The sequence below is a fragment of the Clarias gariepinus genome, chromosome 16 (genome assembly GCF_024256425.1).
Source record: "Clarias gariepinus isolate MV-2021 ecotype Netherlands chromosome 16, CGAR_prim_01v2, whole genome shotgun sequence".
NCBI classification, from domain to species: domain Eukaryota; kingdom Metazoa; phylum Chordata; class Actinopteri; order Siluriformes; family Clariidae; genus Clarias; species Clarias gariepinus.
Window position 1 is genome coordinate 12,888,718 of NC_071115.1, and position 21,546 is coordinate 12,910,263.

Sequence of the window (21,546 nt, forward strand, 5' to 3'; positions counted from 1 at the left end):
TTCACCACCTGCTTTCTCTTAGAATTTTTTATAAATGTATTAACCATCCCACTACATCCATCTATTCAAAGATAAAATGGACATGTGCAAAATCTAACCACTAAAATAAAAGAGGGGATTATAGGAAAAGTAGCTTACCAAAGCTGAGAGTGTGAATACAGTCAAGGCAGTTTCAATATTGATATACTGAATTAAACATAATAAAATTCCACTGCATCGTGAATTTACAACAGATTTTTAAATATTAAGTTTCATTTATAATTAGTACAATTCCCAGAGCACATCAGATGAAGGAACTAAATGGTACATCCAGAAAAATGTTGCACATCTCCCAATAACACATTTTCCAGCCCAGAATTGTTTAGTAATGCTGCAATCACAAACAGCTTATCTAATTAAATACTATGGAATAAAGGAACATGCCATCATATTGCAATGGGGTTTAAAAGGGAAAAGTGCTACAGCACCACTGACCAAGAAGGGGAAAGTGAAGGGCAACAGTCCTGAAAAAATAGCTCTTTTCAACATCACAAGGTATGAGGCTTTAGTTAAACATATGTGATATTTGTGTTCTTTGAATGACTTCACTGCATTGATTTTATGCTGTACAATATATTTGTTGCACTTACAAAAGCAAGAACAACTCTAAGCGCATTCCAACGCTCATGGAGGAACTTTTATATTAATCAAAGTAGGAAAAAGGTTCATAAGCATTTTCCAAGTATTGAACAGCAACTGACCAGACAGACACACACAAAAAAATAAAATATAAATACTAACAAATGGTGGCCATCAATGTGAAATCAATGTCCTTCAGAGATTCCTGGTAAATATAATAAGGGAGATTATAGGGCAGGGCTATGTGAACACCTGGACTGAGAAAAGGTTTGTCAATCTAAATATTAAAATGAAACTTAAGAAATGAATATTAATAAACTGTAGAAGTTTATTCTTGGTTAAAAATACCAGTGTCTATGCCTTACATCACAATATATACCTGCAAGAGTGTAGGCATCACATAAAAATGTATCTGAGACAAAGAGCGAATTAGGACCAACTTCAGTTTGGTAAATTACATTTCCCATAATCCAATCAGAGAAAAAAAAAAGCCGTATCAAATGGAGAAGTGTTTCTGCAGTTGCTATACAGACTCTTTAATATTTAAATCTCCAGAAAACCCCACCACTGTATGTGTGTTCTAGACAATATCCAAGTGTCCAACATTTATGGCAAAAGTTAAAAAGCTTTAAAAAAAAAAAAAAATCTGCCATTTTGTCAAAACCATGATGCCAGGTTCTGCCTGTTGTTTAGTTTTTGTCATCTTTCTTCTCCTCCTCCTCATTAGGGTACGAATGCCACGTTAGCCGCTCCTCATAGAATGAAATAACTACTTGTGGGCACTTCACATTCGCTTCCTTTGCTGGCACAAGATCTGCCTCATCTGAATTTTTCCTGTAAGCAAGAGACAGGAAAATACCTACATAAGCTTCAATACATAGAAAAAAACTAACAAAAAAAAAAAAGTCATAGAACTGTTATAAAGCAGTGGCATTAATCATTTATAAATTACTGCCATTACTGCCTAAAGTCTGGAATGGACACGACCAAATGCTGAGTTTCCTCAAGAGATGCTTTTCCAGGCCTTTACTGCAGGTGCCTTCAGCTGCTGCTTGTTTGTGGATCTTTCTGCCTTCAGTCATGGTTTCAATAAGTGAAAAACATGCTCTACTGGGTTCAAGAGCAGCTGAATGACTTGTCTAGTGAAAAATATTGCATTTTCTTTGCCTCCGATATCATACTCAGAGCTTTCTAAGGAATATGAAGTGCCATCCTATCAGTTTTGCAGCATTTGGATGAATCTGAGCAGTGGGTATAGATATATACACTTTAAAATTCATCCCGTTACTTGTATTAGAAGTCAGGTCACCGATAAACATTAATAACCTGATTCCATTGGCAGGGATATATTTTTATGCCATAATTCTGCTTCCACCGTTTAACAGATGATGTGGTATGCTTTGTATTATAGGCTGTTCCCTTCTTTCTCCATTCTTTTCTTTTCCCATGATTATGGTACAAGTTAACCTTGGTTTAATTAATCAAAAGAATCTGGCAAAGTTTTCTGCCAAAGTCTTATCTGGCCATGAGCATTAACCAGTGGTTTGCACCTTATTGTGACTTGTCTCTTGACTTTATGACTTGGCTAGATGTTAGTAGAGTTCTTTAGTTGTCTTCCATGGCCTCCCAGGCTGATGCTGAGCTTACTATTTAATTGCTTCTTTTTAAGAATGATCCAAACTATTATACTGATCATTCCCAATGTTTTTGATATCTCTTATGCTTTTGTTTCCCTTTATCCTATTGATTTAGGCTCCCTTCACTTGCAAAGAACACCTCATGCTAAGAGTATAAGTGCTACCAACACAGCTATCAAATGCAAATGTAAAACTCAACCAGGCCATTTATCTGCTTAATTGGTCATTGAGTAATGAGAGAAAAGTCCAAAACTGAAAATGCAACTGGACGTCAGTGTTTATGACTATAATTCCTAAATGGGTAAAGCCACATTTTGGTCAAAACAAGCTTTAACTTTCAGTTAAAGCTGAAAGTCTTGACGTCCAAATCTTAACTTTCAAATTCAACATTAAACATACACACACACACACACTTACTTGTAAATCTTCCCATCCCAAAAACCTGTTTGTAAAAATCTATGCCTGAATAACTTATGTGTTTCACTGATATACATAAGGATAAAGGCTGTTTGAACAGAAAGGTATCCTCACATACCATTTCATGAGGAACATCAACTCTCCGCTGGAATCTGTGGCTCCGATAATGCGCTCAGGATCCAATCCCCGGGCAAAGCCCCGTGGCTTCTCCTGCAACAGGAAATCAACTTTCATATTGTAATTTAAATGTAGGTTTCCAGTTTATTTAATTATAGCCCGAGTTCAAAGCAAATGTACATAATGCAGTTTAAACACATTGGTATACAGTTTTAATTTACACTAATGGCCATGAAGTAAATACATTTTTCTTACTTCATCTTTCCTCTTCTTTGGCCTGTCTTCACTGCCTGTCTCATTATCTGACTCTCCCACTTTTCTTTTGCCACCTGCATCTTTTTTCTCATCTCCAGCCTTCTTCTGTGACTGCAGGTACTCAGCTATCAGGTCTGGACAGTCAAGGTTATCTTCAGGCTCCCATGTGTTGTCCTCACTATTTGGGAAATAAAAAGCATCATTACATTGCTTATTAGTGTAAGCAAGTGATTAACTCAAAGAAAGATTCCATAACAAAAATAAATATGTTAGCATTGAATATTTGTCATGTTGAGGTTTCTGGTAATTTGTTGGCTGGTGGTGTCATTTGCAAGACGAAGGTCTGGCTTACTTTAATTCAGCATATGTGAGATGGCTGCAGCCGGGATCCTGTTTAAGTTGGTGCTGCAGCTACGCATTGACAGTTTTGCTTCAGTTGGTTTACATTAGTGTTTAAAATGACTGGTTAAAAAGCTTAAACGTACAAGATTTCTTTGTTAGCGCTTAAAACAGAACAAAGGCTTTTCAGCAACATTCAGCCTCATTATAAGAAACTTATTATTAAAGGGTATGGGTTAACATATTTTCCAAGATGCAGAATGCAGTCCATGGGTTAACAGAGTCCAAGATGCAGAATGCAGTCCAACACAGCAATATAATGCATATTTGAGTTACGAGGTACTGAGTGACCAGAACCTTAATTAGCCAACTTGTGATCTAAGAAATATCAACATGACTTTCCGTTTTTATTCCCTTTAGCTAGAGATGAAGCAGGGCCTAATTCTTAATGGCAACATTATTTTGACTTCATTTATTATTTATTTACTTAGATTATGGGTGCTGCATTGTTCTTTGTCCTTGTACATAAAAATGTTATCGCGTTGTTGCAACAAAATTACCCTCAGGGGTCGATTAAGTATGACCCTCTTCGTGAGAAAAAAACAGTAACCAAAGTAAAAATTAACCAGAATATTGATCATTTAAATATTTAAGTCTTTCAGAGCACAAATTTTATTTGGTATATGGTCAACTTTTATGCTTTCACTCACTCTGTGAAGCCTTTCCATTTGAGCAGGTATTCGACTCTGCCCTTCACCACCCGTCGGTCCAGAACTTTCTCCACAACATATTCTTCCTCTTCCTCTTCTACCACCTCTTCCACCTTCTTCTTGGTCTGCTTCTTTCCGCCGGTGGTTGCCAGTTTGGCAGCTGTCTGTGCAGGTTCTACATGGCAAAAGAGGAAAAGCAGTTTAGCTTTGTCTTTTCTCTCTTGAATATCCAACCTAGTCTGTATACATATGTACTTCCTTTAAATCAAATTATTACCCAGTGGTATGAAACCAATATACTTTATATACTGGCTGGCCTGCAATCTGATGTGCAATCTGCATAAGGATGTAATAGTCAATTTGGACTCATCAGAACACAAAAATGATTCTCTTATGACATACAGCTGTTTGGTTCCAATCCTGATACGTCACATTGTGTGTGTAAAAACGCTCCGACATTCACTATTAAATATACAGTAGCTATGATTGTACTGTCCAATTATCTTATAATGCAATTTCAAACATTCAAGTGATCTTCGATGTCATTCATGATTTTTTTTTTTCGATGAACCATGCCAAGTTGGCACTATTTTTCCAGGCTTTAATAATGTGTCACACAGGTCTTAACCTAATTTTAATACATCCTTACTGTTGTCTTTGCTTAATGCTAAACAATATTTTGACCCTTTTTCAGAAGGTTAAAAGGGTAAAAGGTAAAGTAGTCTGATCAGTCCTGATAGACAGCTATTCCAGAGCAATGGTCACATCAGAGAAAGATGGAAGGTGCTGAAGCAATGCACCCATCATGCATAGTGCCCACTGTAAAAGACTCTGGAGGCAGTGTTATGATCTGGGGTTGCTTTAGTCTTAAGTCTAGTCTCAGCAACGTTATGTGGCAATAAAAAGTCAGCTGACAACCTGAATGTACTAAATGACAAGGGTATTACATTAATGGAGACTTTCTTCACTGGTGGCACAGGACTCAAATTGTGAAAGACTGTTCTTAGTTCTTAGAGAATGAGAAACCATTTTTACACATGAACTGCCCGCTCCAGTACTGCACACTGAATTAAATCTTAGAGTGCAAATCTTTTGCCAGGCGGTATATATATATATATATATATTTTTTTTTTATTTTATTATTTTTTTTTTTTTATTTAGTCCTGCCCAATTCTTTTTCCCTGATTTTCTCCCCAATCTAGCCATGGCCAATTACTCCCCGTCACTAGGAGGCTCCCACACACATCAAGGCTACTACAACCACTCAGTCGGGAGGACGAAAGCTATCCCGTGTTTCCTCCGAACCACGTGACGCAAGCCGACCGCATCTTTTCGAACTGCTCGCTCACGCACCGTTAGGGGCAGAGTAACACACTCGGAGGAAAGCGCTAGCCGCTCCTTCCGTGTGCGCGAGCTCACAGACGCCCCTGATTGGCTGTAGAGCCGTGACTAATGTGGGAGCACAAGTACCTCTCATCCCTCCCCCCGGGGAGAGCTCGGCCAATCAGCTCTCTCTGTGCCTCCTGCTGTGAGAGGAAAACAGCATCAACGGGGGTTCAAACCAGCGATCTCCGGATGATAGGGCGAACGCTTTACCACTGCGCCACTCAGAGGCCCCAGGCGGTATATTCTACAAGCTTAAAGAACTTTGTAGGCATTTGTCCAAAAACAACATAATTTTGATCAAATTAAACATCTCTTACTACTCTCTGCCCTGCTTTTTAATTTGTATACAGATAGCTGCAGGCCGTCTCATAAAGGCCACATTGTTTTTTTTTTTTTTATTTATTTTTTTTTTCTTCAGGGTCACCAGTTTGGTCATGCACTACCTGAATTTGTTAAATAATGAAATGACAACTGCTTTGATCTAAACGTGACTAAAACAATGGAACTTATCATAGATTCGAGAAAGAGCGATGTCAAATAGATACTTAATGTCATAGTCAGGACATACTGATTGTACAAACTTAGAAATACCTGGCTACAGTGTTTGACTCTCAGATTAGATTTGATACACCGACACTGACTGTATTGTTAAGACATGACATCAGCGAATCCATTTGTTTAAAAAGAACATTTTTCTGGGGATTTCAATCAAACTTATTTTTAACCTTTTCACGTGTTGGTATAATGGGTTGTCCGTGAAAGACGAAAAACTGTTCATGCAATATTGTTAAGGACTTTAAGATTATTGGAATCCAGCAAAGAAAAAAACAAAACAAAAAAAGACACACACACACAACCCTGTGTTCACTTTGTAGGAGGCAAGTGGAAGGCAGAGAGTATATTAATCAACCTGACCATATTTTGTTCAGGGAATTTGTAGTTAGGCCCTCAGGTTGTCACTATTACACACTAGTTGATGTAAATTTTTATCCATCTATATAAATTAATTGCCCTTTTTGAGATTATTAGTGTTCTGAGTTTGAACTGCACCTTCAACTGAATTACAGCAAGCGTCATGCTTATACTAAGCTACATGAGGGTAGTCACATGATTGTGAAAAGGAGGAACTAAAGCATTCAGTACAAAGTCCACATTTAGAACCTTCCAAAAAAATTTGCTGTAAATAACTGTAGGCTTTACAGAGAGCTGCAACATAGACATAGATGTTATATTTAAATTTAGGGGGTTAAGACTGCTGACATATTCTTTTTACAATCTAGGTATATATAATAAATACATATTAATATATAATAAACAATTAATATATAATAAACGTCCAACAGCCTTTCTTTTGTCAAGCCCCATCAGGAACAGATTTCATCAATACCTAGAATACAATCTGACTTGAAACATTGATTCTATTTGTACCATCAATTGTCTAAACCTCATAGCATATTCATTTCTAAACAGGTGAAGGTGGAGGGAGGCCTAGCATAAAACTAGCATTTGACTGACAGTAAAATAAGTGGAAGCAAAAACTGTAATCAGTTTTCCCCAGCCCAAAGCAAAAATCAGACGTGTAAGAAAATAAAAGGGATACTATTTAAGATTTCCCTTTAGATTTTACACAACAAAACACTAAAAAGAATAAAACCCTGATGTAGATTTTAAAATGTTCAAGATCATAGTTAAGATGAATTTTAGGACGTTATTTATTATATTCTAAACCCCCACATGTTTTTGTAAGCTGTTAAAAAAAAGAAAAAAAAAAACATTTAATTGTTAGGCTGTATAAGCAAAGAGATTCTGAGGTTTTAGTATGTGAAACTGTCGGTAAGCATACGCTGATAAAATTGTAAAGTGATGAAGTAACATCATGTTGTTAGTTGCACTTGTCAAGGTGTATGATATATTAGCCAGCAAGTGAACAGTGAGTTCTTGAAGTTGTTGGAAACAAGAAAAATGTTAAAGAGAAAGGATCTGAGTGACTTTGACAACGGCCAAATTGTGATAGCTAGACAAAGGAGTCCAAGCAGGTAAGGAATACTTAATGCATTATGCTGTGGTCCAAGGAAAGACAACAGGTGAACTGGTGCAGGGTCATGAACGCACGTTGTGAAAGATAACCAAAAATTAAAGTAGCCTGCCTGGTTGAGTCTAACAATAGTTTCTGTTAGACACAAAATTGCAAAAAAAAAAAAAAAAAAAGCAAATAAATGAAAAAATTTGTTCATGCTGTTTCTGATAGAGAGGAGTCAAAACACACAGTGGATCACAGCTTATAGTAAATTAAGCTGTGCAGCTGTAGACCAGTCAGAGTAACTATGCTCAACCCTGTCCACTGCCGACAAAGAGCACAGAAGTATTAGAACTGGGCCAAGGAGTAACAGGAAGATGACCTTGTCCGATCCATCTCATTTTCTGTTTTATATCATCTAGATAGATGGGTGCATGTGCCTCAAATTCCTGAGGTACGAGTTGGCACCAGAATGCTCTATGGGAAGTAGTAAAGCCAGCAGGTGTGGTCAATGTTATGGAGGGACTCCTTGGGTCCTGCCCTTTATATTGGATATTACTAGAGGATGTTCCAAATACCTAAACCCTATTGCAAACCAAGGATACCCCTTTAAGGAAACAAAATTTGCTGATGGCAGTGGGATCTTTAGCAAGACAACGCACTCCGCAACACTGAAAATATTTTCAGCAACAGTTTGAGGAACAAGTTCAATGTGTTGACTTGGCTATCAACTTTCACAGAAGAGCATCTGTGGAATGTGATAGATCTTGGTTTTTGACACATATAGCACACCATCAGAGGTCTTGTGTTGAACAAAGCTGTTTTGATAGCAAATGGGGAATCTAAACAATATTAGGTGGGTGTTTTTGTGTTACGACTGATCTGTGTATACATTGTTTAAAATATAAAGCAAAGAAGTGTTGCCACATTTACTTTTTGCATGTGATAATGTTTAAACCCAAACACCTAAGAATCAGATGGATTACCTATTACCAGTAATTCATGTCACCTTTTATTCGTGAGAGATGGTGGGACCAGTCAAATAGTGCTGAAGGATCGGGGAAAATGTGCTGCAGTGGCGGGCTGTGATAAGTGCTTTGAGGTAAGTAGGTGATGGGCCATTTTTGCTTTGTAGGTTAGCATCAGTGATTTGAATTTGATGCAGACAGCTACAGTAAGCCAGTGGATCGGAGAAGTCAGGTGGTGTGGAAAAATTTAGGAGGGTTAAAAAGGTGTGCAGCCACAATCTGGCTCAACTGCAAAGGGTGAATGGCGCACAGAGGCAGACCTGCAATGAGTGAGTTGCAGGAGCCCAGTCTCGAAATATCAAGTGACCTTACAAGCACCTAAGTGGCCTGTGTGGAGAGAAAAGGACGAACTCTTCTAATGTTATAAAGAAAAAAAAAAATCTCTAAGCAGGAGTAAGGTTAGCAATGTAAGAGGCAAAGGACAGCTGATTGACCAGAGTTACACTGACACTGGCCTTGTGTGGCTCATTACTGAATAATTTCCCCCTCTTACCCAGTCACTGACCTTTGTTGAACAACTCGCACAGTTTACCATGAGACAAAGTATAAGGTTTTCTTACTCCAAAAAAAGGCCTTGGCATAAAGGGAGGAGAGCTCTTTAATCTAAGCATTGTTTGATGACGTTGCTCAAGATTTCAACAAAAACAATTGTTTTTTGCAGGCATACCAGCAGCTTCAGACTAATATCTGGGATTAGGTCACAGCTTTTAAAGCAGGTGGTAGCAACATCCTACCCTATTATGTAATAATCTTGTATGCACCCACCTGTTGATGCAAATGCATGCAGTTCAAAATTGTGCCAGGTTAAAGATGATGGGTAAATGTTAATAGGTCTGACTGACACCGTTAGGAAACACTGTGTTTGTTAAGAGAAAGGAGTGCATGTCTAAAAGAGGCTTAATAAATCAAACTATGTTTATAATAATATGCATTGCGAATACAGTCAGTGACAGGTACTGCACCTGTACCTTCATATGAAATGAGACTTGTTTAACATTTTGTGCCCAAAGTGTGGACATGTCAACACTAAACCCTGTTCAGTTTCTCCTTTAATATTAACGATCTAGTGCTAAACCCTGAAACTGCATTTCCACTCTTGTGATTTTACTTTTGACCCAGTGTGCAGAGTAAATGTGCCACGGACATCACCATCACCCATTCCCAAAAAAGACGGCAAAGTGAGACAACACAGTGAAGTGAAGCTTAGCATAATAGAAAGTGCGACACCTGAGGTGACAGGGGCAGCATCACTAGTGTTGTCTGTTGGCTGGCTCATACTCGTCGAGGAAGATTCTGCGGAACCTTCTGGTTCCTTGTCAACGTCAAAAGAGCTGAACAGAGTGAAAGGGCAGATTAGGGGAAGAGGCAGGGGGTCAAGGGAGTCATAAAATCAAGTGACATCAGGGAAAGAATAACAAGGCAGAAAAATATAATTGGTAAGGATATACAACATTATTACTACCAATAAAAACAACAATAATAAAACATTTGCGTAATTGTTTCCTAGCTAAACAATTTTTAAAAAACATGTGGGATAAAATACTTGAGATTCAGTCACACGTGTGTGACAAAATCCAACAGTACTTCAATCAGCAGTTTTTGTTTATTATAAATCAACGTCATCCTAATAGTCATCTTGTGTTAGTATCTGCAATTCTTTAACTTCACATTTTCATATTAGTTACATCTAACTCAGGCAGGTCTTAAACATACATTTGGACAGAAAACAGTGCATCCTGCCTACAGTCACATGCGTTTCTTCTTCAAAAGGTTACGAAAGCAGTGATTTTCACTCAATTAACCAAAGAGGACGATTTCACCTTAGTGGGGCTACATAATTAATTACACAGGTTACTAATGACTGTTTGAGTCTCTACAATTTTTCAGATGTAACAGGCTCGAAATTAAAGTATTTTCTTCAAATGTTACGCCACAACCCACTTTTAACCTGCTGGAAGTTTAAATGTGTGTTTTGGGTAACATATGTGTTTTGACAAATCTCAACATACCTACTATTAGCATTTTTTGCAGCAAGTGCAGTGGGATTAAACACAACTGCGTTTTTTACAAACTTTAGCTAAGACAGCCCACAACAAGGAACAACTCCACTTTTAATTGCACAAGATGAAAGTATCCTGCTTGTGTTACTGTTGATGTGATGCTAATTAATAAATGAGCATTGATTATAGTCGATGATCAGTTGATTTCCTGTGCATTGCACACAATCAACAATGATGATGGCATTCAATTTAAATAATAAAAAATTCCTGAATGTGAACAATGGCAATAAATACGCATGCTTTCAACTTGACTGTGTATGGGTAACCAGAACTTGCCATATGGCCTGAAAACGATCTATATGGCTAACCAGGAAAGAAAATAATTAAATTTGAACTCAATACACCATACCTTTAACAGATACCAGCTTGATTTAGTTCAGCATGCCTGAAGAAGCTACATACAGTGGTGTGAAAAACTATTTGCCCCATTCCTGATTTCTTATTCTTTTGCATGTTTGTCACACAAAATGTTTCTGATCATTAAACACATTTAACTATTAGTCAAAGATAACACAAGTAAACACAAAATGCAGTTTTTAAATGATGGTTTTTATTACTTAGGGAGAAAAAAAATCCAAACCTACATGGCCCTGTGTGAAAAAGTAATTGCCCCCTGAACCTAATAACTGATTGGGCCACCCTTAGCAGCAATAACTGCAATCAAGCGTTTGCGATAACTTGCAACAAGTCTTTTACAGCGCTTTGGAGGAATTTTGGCCCACTCATCTTTGCAGAATTGTTGTAATTCAGCTTTATTTGAGGGTTTTCTAGCATGAACCGCCTTTTTAAGGTCATGCCACAATATCTCAATAAGATTCAGGTCAGGACTTTGACTAGGCCACTCCAAAGTCTTCATTTTGTTTTTCTTCAGCCATTCAAAGGTGGATTTGCCGGTGTGTTTTGGGTCATTGTCCTGCTGCAGCACCCAAGATCGCTTTAGCTTGAGTTGACGAACAGATGGCCGGACATTCTCCTTCAGGATTTTTTGGTAGACAGTAGAATTCATGGTTCCATCTATCACAGCAAGCCTTCCAGGTCCTGAAGCAGCAAAACAACCCCAGACCATCACACTACTACCACCATATTTTACTGTTGGTATGATGTTCTTTTTCTAAAATGCTGTGTTACTTTTACGCCAGATGTAACGGGACACGCACCTTCCAAAAAGTTCAACTTTTGTCTCGTCGGTCCACGAGGTATTTCCCCCAAAGTCTTGGCAATCATTGAGATGTTTTTTAGCAAAATTGAGACGAGCCTTAATGTCCTTTTTGCTTAAAAGTGGTTTGCACCTTGGAAATCTGCCATGCAGGCCGTTTTTTCCCAGTCTCTTTCTTATGGTGGAGTCGTAAACACTGACCTTAATTAAGGCAAGTGAGGCCTGCAGTTCTTTAGATGTTGTCCTGGGGTCTTTTGTGGCCTCTCGGATGAGTTGTCTCTTGGGGTAATTTTGGTCAGCCGGCCACTCCCGGGAAGGTTCACCACTGAACTCAGGTGTGATAAACCACAGTTAAGTTATTTTTTAACAAAGGGGGCAATCACTTTTTCACACAGGGCCATGTAGGTTTGAATTTTTTTTCTCCCTAAATAATACAAAAAAAACATCATTTAAAAACTGCATTTTGTGTTCAATTATGTTATCTTTGACTAATAGTTAACGGTTTTTGATGAGCAGAAACATTTAAGTGTGACAAACATGCAAAAGAATAAGAAATCAGGATAATAGTTTTTCACACCACTGTATGTCTCAAATATACTTTGGAAGGTATTTTTAGCAAGAAATGAAGATTGTGGAATTTGGCTCCTATTACTTACACTGTACTCACGTTCGGGGGGGCATCACAGGAAAATTTATAACGACTAAAAATTATGGTAACATAAACGACTTGTATGCACAACAATTTTGATTGGTTTCTGACTGAGACTCGGGGAAAAAAATACAGAAATCTTTAAAAATAGCATTATACTGTGCAGTTAAACTGATTATTAGTCGATAACCCAAGCGAATAATTGCGTATAGAACAGCTATTGACCATCATCACTAGTAATTAATCCAGACTAACAGCACCATGGACAGTTATTCCATTTGTAACTACAACAATGAAGTTTATTTCTTTTTACCAATTTGCAAAGACTTTATAACAATTCTAAGCTACAACCACAGGTTTTAGATGCAGAGTTAAACTTACTTTGTTAAAAAAAAAAAGGACTTTGTTTTAATAACCATTAGCAATATTAACAAATATTTCGAAAGTATGATATTTTCCCTGGAAATTGCCCAGCTCAGAATTGTTCCCAGGCAGTATTTTTTAAACACATCATTCTTCCAAAATATTAATATCTATTACTGCTGGTTATTAAAACAATATTTTTAAAAGTTCAACTCGCATTTACAAAAAGAGTGAAGATAAATAATCACCTGAATAAACACAACCTGTTTAAATTTAATAAATTGTAAAGGCTCTTTACTTGGTCCCCACTTATTTAAAGCATGTGGGTTTTTTCCAACATAATTCTTCTCTTTATGGCTTAGTCAACCATCAAGGGGAAAATACACTTGCAAAACCCATCTTTAACAACGATCTAAAGGGTTGCATCAAAATTGCAACTAAAGCAAGGGAGCCATGCCCCAAAGATCTATTTTTCCTAGTTTAGGGCAGCTACTGTAGGTAAAAGTAATCATCTGCAGTATTTTCCCAGTGTGTGTCTGACATAAGAACTAAGAACTTTGCTGACCAGGTTTGAAATACATAAACAGAAAACTGTTATCATCTAATCAGATTTAAAGCTCTTCAAGATGAGCGGTTTCACACTTTCACCTGCTGATGTGCACAAAAACGTTTTTTGAAATCCTTGTAATATTTCTGACAATAACAATTGAAAATAATTACAAGCGCAGAGATGCAACCTTGTGCTACATGTCAAAACTGCATATTACTTTACTAAACTGTACGGAGTTCACTATATATACACCTTAAAATGTTAATGCTGCAGACTTCATACATCAGATATGTGCAGAAAGTAAGCTTTTTTTTTATAGCATCATTTTACCCTAAATAATGTGGATTCTTTATCAAAAATAGTCAGTTTTAAGAAATAACGATATTGTAGAGTACTTATATTGAAAATGAAAGTTTTTGAAACTATTTATTTGAAACTATTTATTTGCTCATAGGTCATATAAAACCATGAACATCAAATTCGTTAATTAGCTGTTGACAAAAGTATATCATTACCATTAGCTAAAAGACTGTTGGTTAGTTGAGGGGTAACAAGCCCGTGACAAAAAGTAAGCCAATAAAAGAGTACACCTAGTAAAGAGCCACTTGAAAAATTAAGCTGTATTATAAATTTAAAAAACAATATTGTATTTTGTTGTATTCCTTTTGAAGCCTCCATATCTACATTTTCGCAGCTGTAGTACTATTATTGCTTAATGTTACGTCATTGCTCTAGTTGCACACATACTTGTACAGTGACAATATAAACATTTGATTTTACAGGTTGTGCCAAAAATTAAGACTACTTTTTTTATTGATCAAAAAAATATTTTAATACGTTTTATACTTAATTTATATACATAAGTTTTTCTCCAAATAGATTAATATGCTTTTGACAAAAGAGCATCCTGAAGTGACTGTCAAGCTGTAAACCAGTGTTGATTTCCTCATGTACAGAGACTTTGGTGTCATGTACATTGGATGTATTATTGCATCACTGCAATGATCAAACACACTGCAATAAAACAATGCGATATAAAAAAAAATTAAATAGTAATTTGTGCCTTTAGTTTAGGATTTTTTTTTTTTTTTTGCACGAATGTCTACATGGTTGTGTGGGTCCTCATTTTGCAATCTAGTCACTTAAACTCTCCATCAAATATAAACAGACCCCAAACTGCCAACGTTACTGTTAGCTAGCTAAAGATTACCTTGCATAAATAGCAACAAAACTTTTATTACTCTACTACTAATAATAATTAGAACAAACTGAAGCAGCTGTATTGTGCTGCGTGGCCGTTGCCTGAGCTTTTCTACTAGCAGGAAACCGCGCTTCCGGTGCGCCTGCGCGCGCAAAAAAAAAAAAATAATAATTAAAAAAACACCGAACAGGAAACAGGTAAAAATGTTCGCTGTTGTGTGCAATTTACTAAAATAAAACGTTTTGCTGCAGCGTCAATACTACGCAAAACAGATCATGGCACATATATTTGGCCTGTACAGCAAAACAAGCGTCCCTAGGGTTATCCAAAGTCACCGGGAGAGGAGGCGTTTTTCTTTCTTTCTCCAGGCGGAGTGGGCTGAACCATCTAAGCCGAGCTGGTTTACACTACTCCATATAATGCTACAAGATAGATACGGCTATTGAAATGACAATAAACTAAGACTCATGTACGGCCAAACATTTGAAATAATAACGAACGTCATAATGCCATTGTTGAATTCATCTGCGGAAATGTCCTCACAACCCCACAGAAAATAATAAAGCGGCCCGAGCGAGCAGCTCTGAGAGAAGCGAGAACGCAGCACGCCTCGGTCTCCATGTTGACCTGCAGCCTACAAACACGGACTACAAAACATGCACATAATTCAATTCCAGTTACAACACACTGTTTTACATGACTGCAATTGCAGTTAGTTACCACTTGAAACATGTATATGAAGTCCTTGCAAGCTTATGCTGCAGAAAACATGATTCATTCTAACAGTTAGCTAACGTTAGTTAAATATGGCGACAAAACAACGTGACCTACCTTTGGATGAATAAAATAACGACGCAACACCCCCAAATGAGTGCTAAGATTTGTTTTCCAAAAAGCACCGCGGGCAGTTTAAAATGCTTTTAAGAACGGGGTTTTGACGAAATAGGTTCGTTACTCGGCCAGACAAAAGATTTTGCGACCCGCCAATTCCGACCGACGCTGATGACGTAGGAAGGTGGAATCATGGGAGCTGCAGTTTTGAGACGGATTTAGCTCGCGCTCACTTGCTCTGTCTCATCCAAGTCTGATTTTGGGTAAGTTCGTTTGAGCTTTTTGTTATAAAAAGGTATAAATATATTTTAAGTAATATGCATGGATTCTTTAGTTTAGTTCTTAAGTTTATTATTTCACCATAGCTCACCTTTTAGTGACGCTGGCTGAGAATAACAAAAGAGGAATATTCTTAAATACTTATACATATGCTGTGGTGTAGAGGTTTATACTGTCACCATGCAAAGCCAGGATCGATTCCCACATCTGTTTTTTTTTTTTTTTTATAGTTTCTTCAAAACCCATGCTTCCTATGCTTGGTAGGTTTCCTCTAGGTCCTAAGGTTTCCTTCCACAGTCTGAGAACATGCAGATTAGGCTAATTGGCGAAAATTACCCATAGTGTGTGAATAAGCGTATGAGGGTGTGCACATACGATCAGTTGGCACCACCTTGTGCCCTAGGCCCTCTGGAATAACCGCCAGGCCTCCTGTGACCCTGTAAACAAGATAAAGTGGTATAGATGTATATAGATTATAGAGTAAACAACTTCTGCCTATATAAGAAATTGAAATAAATGATGCAATGTGATGGAATTTAAACTTTGATTCTTCATTTTCCATTTGATATGAATATATTACATAAGCTAATACCCTTGTTATTGTATAATTTATCATGCATAAATTTAACTGACAAATGTAAATGATGTACTGTACTCAAATCCATCTGACTGGGCCTGACATATAATCACAAAAAATGCTCTGATTCAGTGTTTTCCAAAGGGCATGATAAATGCACATTGAGGACATACACAAGAACCCTACATGAAATAGCACACTTTCCCATGAAAAGCAAGTAATGCATTTGGGAAAAGGGCATGATGTCAAAATGTCTTATAACAGTTTTTCAGTGTGATATTCTTTCATTGATGCTTTTTCTGCTTAGAACTATGTTTAATGGACATCACACTGCAACACAGCATTTCAAATTATTACCCATTTGTAGCATATGGAAAATTCTATGCGAGTGGGTAATTACACTGTGAATTTGGACTCACTGTGACCCTGCGTATGGATAAAGTCATTAGTGAATATAACTACATGAACTGTAACCTAGGTTCTTAATAGTTTTTTAATTTGCTTTTTGTGTTGCCCTGTTGCTGCAAAACTTGATGGTGGGAAATATTGCATTAATAAGCAGGTGTACAGATGTTCTATTAAAATGGCCAGTTAGAGCCTGCGAGTTAGCTTGGTAGTCTGCTACCTAACCAATCATAGATGTCGTTTCTTTAATACCTTTACCGTTATATACATGGATCAATAAATAAATACACAGTATAAGAGCATTCTAGAACATGATGTTACTGCATTACAACTAGTGATGGGCCGATCCACGATTTTCCAGTTCCGATTCGATTCCGATACACGACTGTCGATACCGATACAGATTCCGATATAATACATCTTTTTACATTAATATTAGCATTATTTTTGTTGAAATTGTGCTGTTTGTAAGGTTACATCACAGAATAAATAAACTATTAAGCACTTGTTAGAAGAGCAAAAAATATACACAACTACTTTGAATTTAAAGGCATTCCAAAGGAATTTATGTCACACTTCACAAAAAGGTAGCAGCAACAGCTGAAAAATTTTGTAAATATCAAAAACACAACAATCTTGGTTGAAATAAGTTCAAGTATTATATCCATTTTAGCAGCAACAACTGTGTAAAAAATAAAAGTGCAAAACTAATACATTTTAAATAAATATCTTAACTATCAAAAAAGTAAGTTAAAAACAATAAGCCCAGACGCATCTATTTGACAGGTCAAGCAACAGACCAACAACAGCACCAACTGAATAAGGCTTTAAAATAAAACTGCAAAGAAATAAACATCTTTAGAGTAAAAAAAAAGTCAGTAAAAAAAGCCGACGAGCTTCTGCTGCCTGGTGTCTTTTTCCCCGTTTGCTAGCATAAACTCCTGGTACTCTTTCCCGTGAAATCTCTGCAGGTGCTTGATTAAATTAGTTGTATTGTACGACGCAACCGTACTTCCACCCCTCGGCACGCTGGCTTTACACACATTGCAAGTAGCCGTCTTGCTTTTTGGCGTTTCCAAACTAAAGTATCTCCAAACGAGCGACATTTTGTTCACAACAACGGCTAATGTTATTCGCTTGCTCAGATCGAAGTTGCCGCAGGTTTATGGTATGGAATAAGGAGCGGTGCATTGCGTCGAGTTTAAGGTCCAGTGCTAGCTGCGAACTGGAATATATAGATCGGGCCTGTCTGACCGATATCCGATGACGGACTTACGGCTATATCGGACCCGATACCGATATCATATCGGATCGGGCCCATCTCTAATTACAACACACCCGACGAATGATTTCGATAAATATGTTAATTATAGTCCATAACACATTTTCTAAAATGTTTTTATTAATTATTCAGAACAATTATAACATATATGATTATGATGGGTAAATGAACAAAATTATCCACAGTACAAAAAAAAACAGTTAACAGACGTCTTTAAACGGGTCATACAGGCCTACATGCACTTTTTTAAGCTGTTTGGCCTGAACTGTGTGTTAGGAGAGTGTGTACACAACCACTATACGATGATAAATCTTTTCATTTATTACAATAACATGCCCCTTCTGAAATCAGGCCAATCGCAAATGCCTGTCGATGTGACGCCACACCGCAAGAGGCCGCACCTACTATAGTTGATTGACACTAGTGTTTTAGCAAAGACCCGCCCTGAGTAAGAAGAAGCTGTCGGCCAATGTTTTTCGCCGCTGGAGCAAATGTTGCCTAAGCGAGTGTGTTGTACAGTTGTTGGGTGTAATAGCGAACACAGCAGTCGTCATGTACTACCAACATCTGAACCACTGAGAACGCAGTGGCTGAATTTTGTTTTTGAAACTAACGTCCCCGCCGATTTACCTAAATGCGTTCATGTTTGCGCTAATCATTTTTCACTAGACTGCTTTATAAATGCGGGTCTATATATAGCTGGTTTTGCTACGAAGCTGCTCCTGAAAAATGGATCTGTACTAACGCTTTGTGTTCCTGCTTCATCTTCACCAGGCTCATGAGTGTAATTCCTTTTTCTATGAATCTTTGCAGATCGCCTTTTTAATAATCAGGATGAATGCGGAGTGCAAGTTAACTTATACTCTCATAGAACATGGTTATGGCTTCTTCTCTACAGCCGTCTCTATATAATCCCTAATCGCCCATTTATAATAAACAAATCATTAAGGTGATTGTCTAGTTGCAAACTGTGTACGTAGTCGGAAAACTATATTATGCTTACCTTTGTAACGTTAGATGGTTTATAACGATGTCTGTCGAAGATTAAGAAGTCATGTAAACACATCAGTAAACACATCGCGTTTGTATCTCTCTCAGTAAGCTTCTCCGCTTTTGTTGTTGTTGCTCGCGGCAGCGTAACAGCCCGTTAATTCATGCCCATGCAGTGATGAGAAAGACAAATCGAGTCGATGCATGTCCATTCTTTTAACTTTTGCGTTGTCAGGCGATATTACAAACTTCCACGTAGGTTGCGTACTTAAATTAAACCAAAAACTACTTAAGAAAACAGGCTCAGGCTCTATATTCCAGCGTTTTTCAGTTTGGACTGCATTACCCTCAAAGCATTGCCCGCACTGCGTTGTGGGAAATGCTTTGTGGGTAATGCAGTCCAAAGCATTGCCCGCACTGGACTACACTCCCGTGGCTATACCCCACGTGTGTTGTGAAGACACGCCCCACAGAACTGGGGGGTGGGCACAGCAGAGATCATAAGCATTTAAAGCAGCATGTACTGAAACAGGTTGCTGAGAACAGAGCTAGTTTTTACCAGTTAAAAGTAGTGTTTTTTTACACAACCATTGAGAATTTTTAATTAAATATATTACAAACTTTTCATTAGGACCCTAAAGATCATATTAACATTTAATGAAAAATGTGTCTGGATGACCCCTTTAAGGAACAGGGTACAACTTTTAAATTCCTACAGTAGTATCAAGCCACCCCTGAACCAGATGTGTCAGAAGTGTCTTACCTGGGATAAAGAGAAAAAGAACTGGACTGTTGCCAGTGGTTCAAAGCCCTCTTTTCAGATAAAAGAAAAGTTTGCATTCAATTTGGGAATCATGGTCCCGTCTTCTTAATAAAGAGTGGAGAGGCACAGAATCCGAGATTAATGAAGTCACATGTGAAGTTTCCATAGCTGGTGATGATCCGGTTTGCCTTGTAACCTTTAGGTGTGAGTATGTAACCACTGTGTTTTATTCAGCTCAGGGCCAACACAGCCCTCTACCACGGAATTTTAGAGCACTTCATGCTTCCCTCTGCTGGCATATGGATATGCTGATTTCCTTTTCCAGCAGGACCAAAACTACCACTACCTGGATTGCTGACAATGGTATCACTTTCTTTGTTGGCCAACAAACAAGCCTCACCCGAACCCAAATAAAGAGACTATAGGATTTTGTCAAAAGGAAGATGACACCTGGTCCAACAATACAGATGAGCTCATTGCTGCTATCAAAGCAACCTGGTCTTCAATAAAGCATCAGCAGTGCCATAGGTGTAAGATCTGCCATGCTGCTAAAAGAGCCCCAATCAAGTATAAAGTGCATAATAAACATACTTTTTAGAAGTTGGTTCCTTTTTTGATTGATCTTAGAAAATATTGTAATATTGTGAGATACTGTATTTTAGATTTTCACAAGTTTTAATCATTGCACTTAAAACAAAAAGTTTTAAAAAATGTAACTTTATGTGTAATAATTATTTTTTATTTATTGAATTAAATTTAAAACAAAACTTAATGATATTCTTTACACTGTAAAATAAATAACAGGCCGCCTAAATGTAAAAAAGTTTAGTAACAAGTTGCACACCTTTTAAGTTTACTCAATTTTTAGAGAAACTTGCTGGCACATATTTCACATTGCTGTTTAGTTGACACATTGTGTACCCAGTTAAAAATCTTAAGTTGACTCAACTTATAAGCTCAAGTAGTATTGTTTGTGGGCTCAATTAATTATATTTCTCTAGGGTTGAATTAGCCCAACTTTTCATCTACTCAAAAAGGTACAGTAAGTGTAAATGTAAAGTGTAAATGTAACTAGTCAAAGTTAAAACAGTGATCTGCATAAAACAGAATTCATGTTCTATTTTGCTTAAAGTTCAATAAAACACCTGTAGACCACCAGATGCTTATCAGTATTTTACTAAATCTTTTACATTACAACATAATAACCATTTTTAAAAACTAGCAAAGATTTGACTTTTTAAGACTATTTTTCCCAAAGTGTTACACACAAAAAAGAGTCTCTACGGCAACAAGAGTTTTTTCAACATGTGAATCTGAGGGGAGCATGCTGCTACTCCTTAACTGTTAAACACTCCGGGGTTTTCTGGTGTGGAGCAGGACACAGTTGCTGGGCAAAAGTCAGGGCAAAGTGGGGAAAAAGATAGATAAAGGTTATGAATGTTCAGTTCCCTAGCTCCTCTACAGTGTACCTAACGTTAGGCGGAAACACACTGGCCTCATGAATATAACGTTAACTGTCTAAACTACCTGTAGGCTAACTATAACATATTTTATAAAACAATATAAATAATCACTTAATATATTCTCAAAAAAATAATAAAAGAAAAGTCCACAAAATGGACATCTTCACCTCTTTAGTGCAGTTTGATAGTGTCAGTTTGATTCCGTTGGGGGGTTGGGGGACTCACAGAAGGAACATAAAAAATCTTTTGTGGGACCGGAAAATAGACAAAGGTACATTTATAAAACATGCATAACACTAAATTACTTTACTCCCTACAAAATACATACAAGACATTATAGTCTGTGAATTCTGTCAAAAGAGAATTACGGAGATATTTTTGTAAATAATTCTTAGATGTATTTCTTTAAATTTGTTGGAAAAGCTGCAGGGAGGTATCTCCTTTTTTTTATTA

At 37.2% G+C, this 21,546-nt stretch overlaps 1 protein-coding gene across 1 annotated transcript; it reads right to left on the bottom strand.

Annotated features, from left to right (window-relative positions):
- Nucleotides 1–922: 922 nt before the first annotated feature.
- On the bottom strand, nt 923–15,498 carry cbx1a (chromobox homolog 1a (HP1 beta homolog Drosophila)). The gene is made up of 6 exons (XM_053514267.1): nt 15,335–15,498; nt 9,752–9,855; nt 4,094–4,268; nt 3,045–3,222; nt 2,791–2,882; nt 923–1,452 (listed from the first exon to the last, which is right to left on the bottom strand). Exons 2-6 carry the CDS (start codon nt 9,798–9,800, stop codon nt 1,308–1,310), a joined length of 639 nt encoding a protein of 212 aa, XP_053370242.1. The 5' UTR covers nt 9,801–9,855; nt 15,335–15,498; the 3' UTR covers nt 923–1,307.
- Nucleotides 15,499–21,546: the final 6,048 nt, after the last annotated feature.

Coding starts and splice junctions, on each gene's coding strand:
- cbx1a (XM_053514267.1), bottom strand. CDS start 9,800: ATGAGCCAGCCAACAGACAACACTAGTGATGCTGCCCCTGTCACCTCA. Junction 3,223..4,093: donor AAATGGAAAGGCTTCACAGA/GTGAGTGAAAGC, acceptor TTTCCCAAATAG/TGAGGACAACACATGGGAGC. Junction 2,883..3,044: donor CAAAGAAGAGGAAAGATGAA/GTAAGAAAAATG, acceptor TTCCTGTTGCAG/GAGAAGCCACGGGGCTTTGC.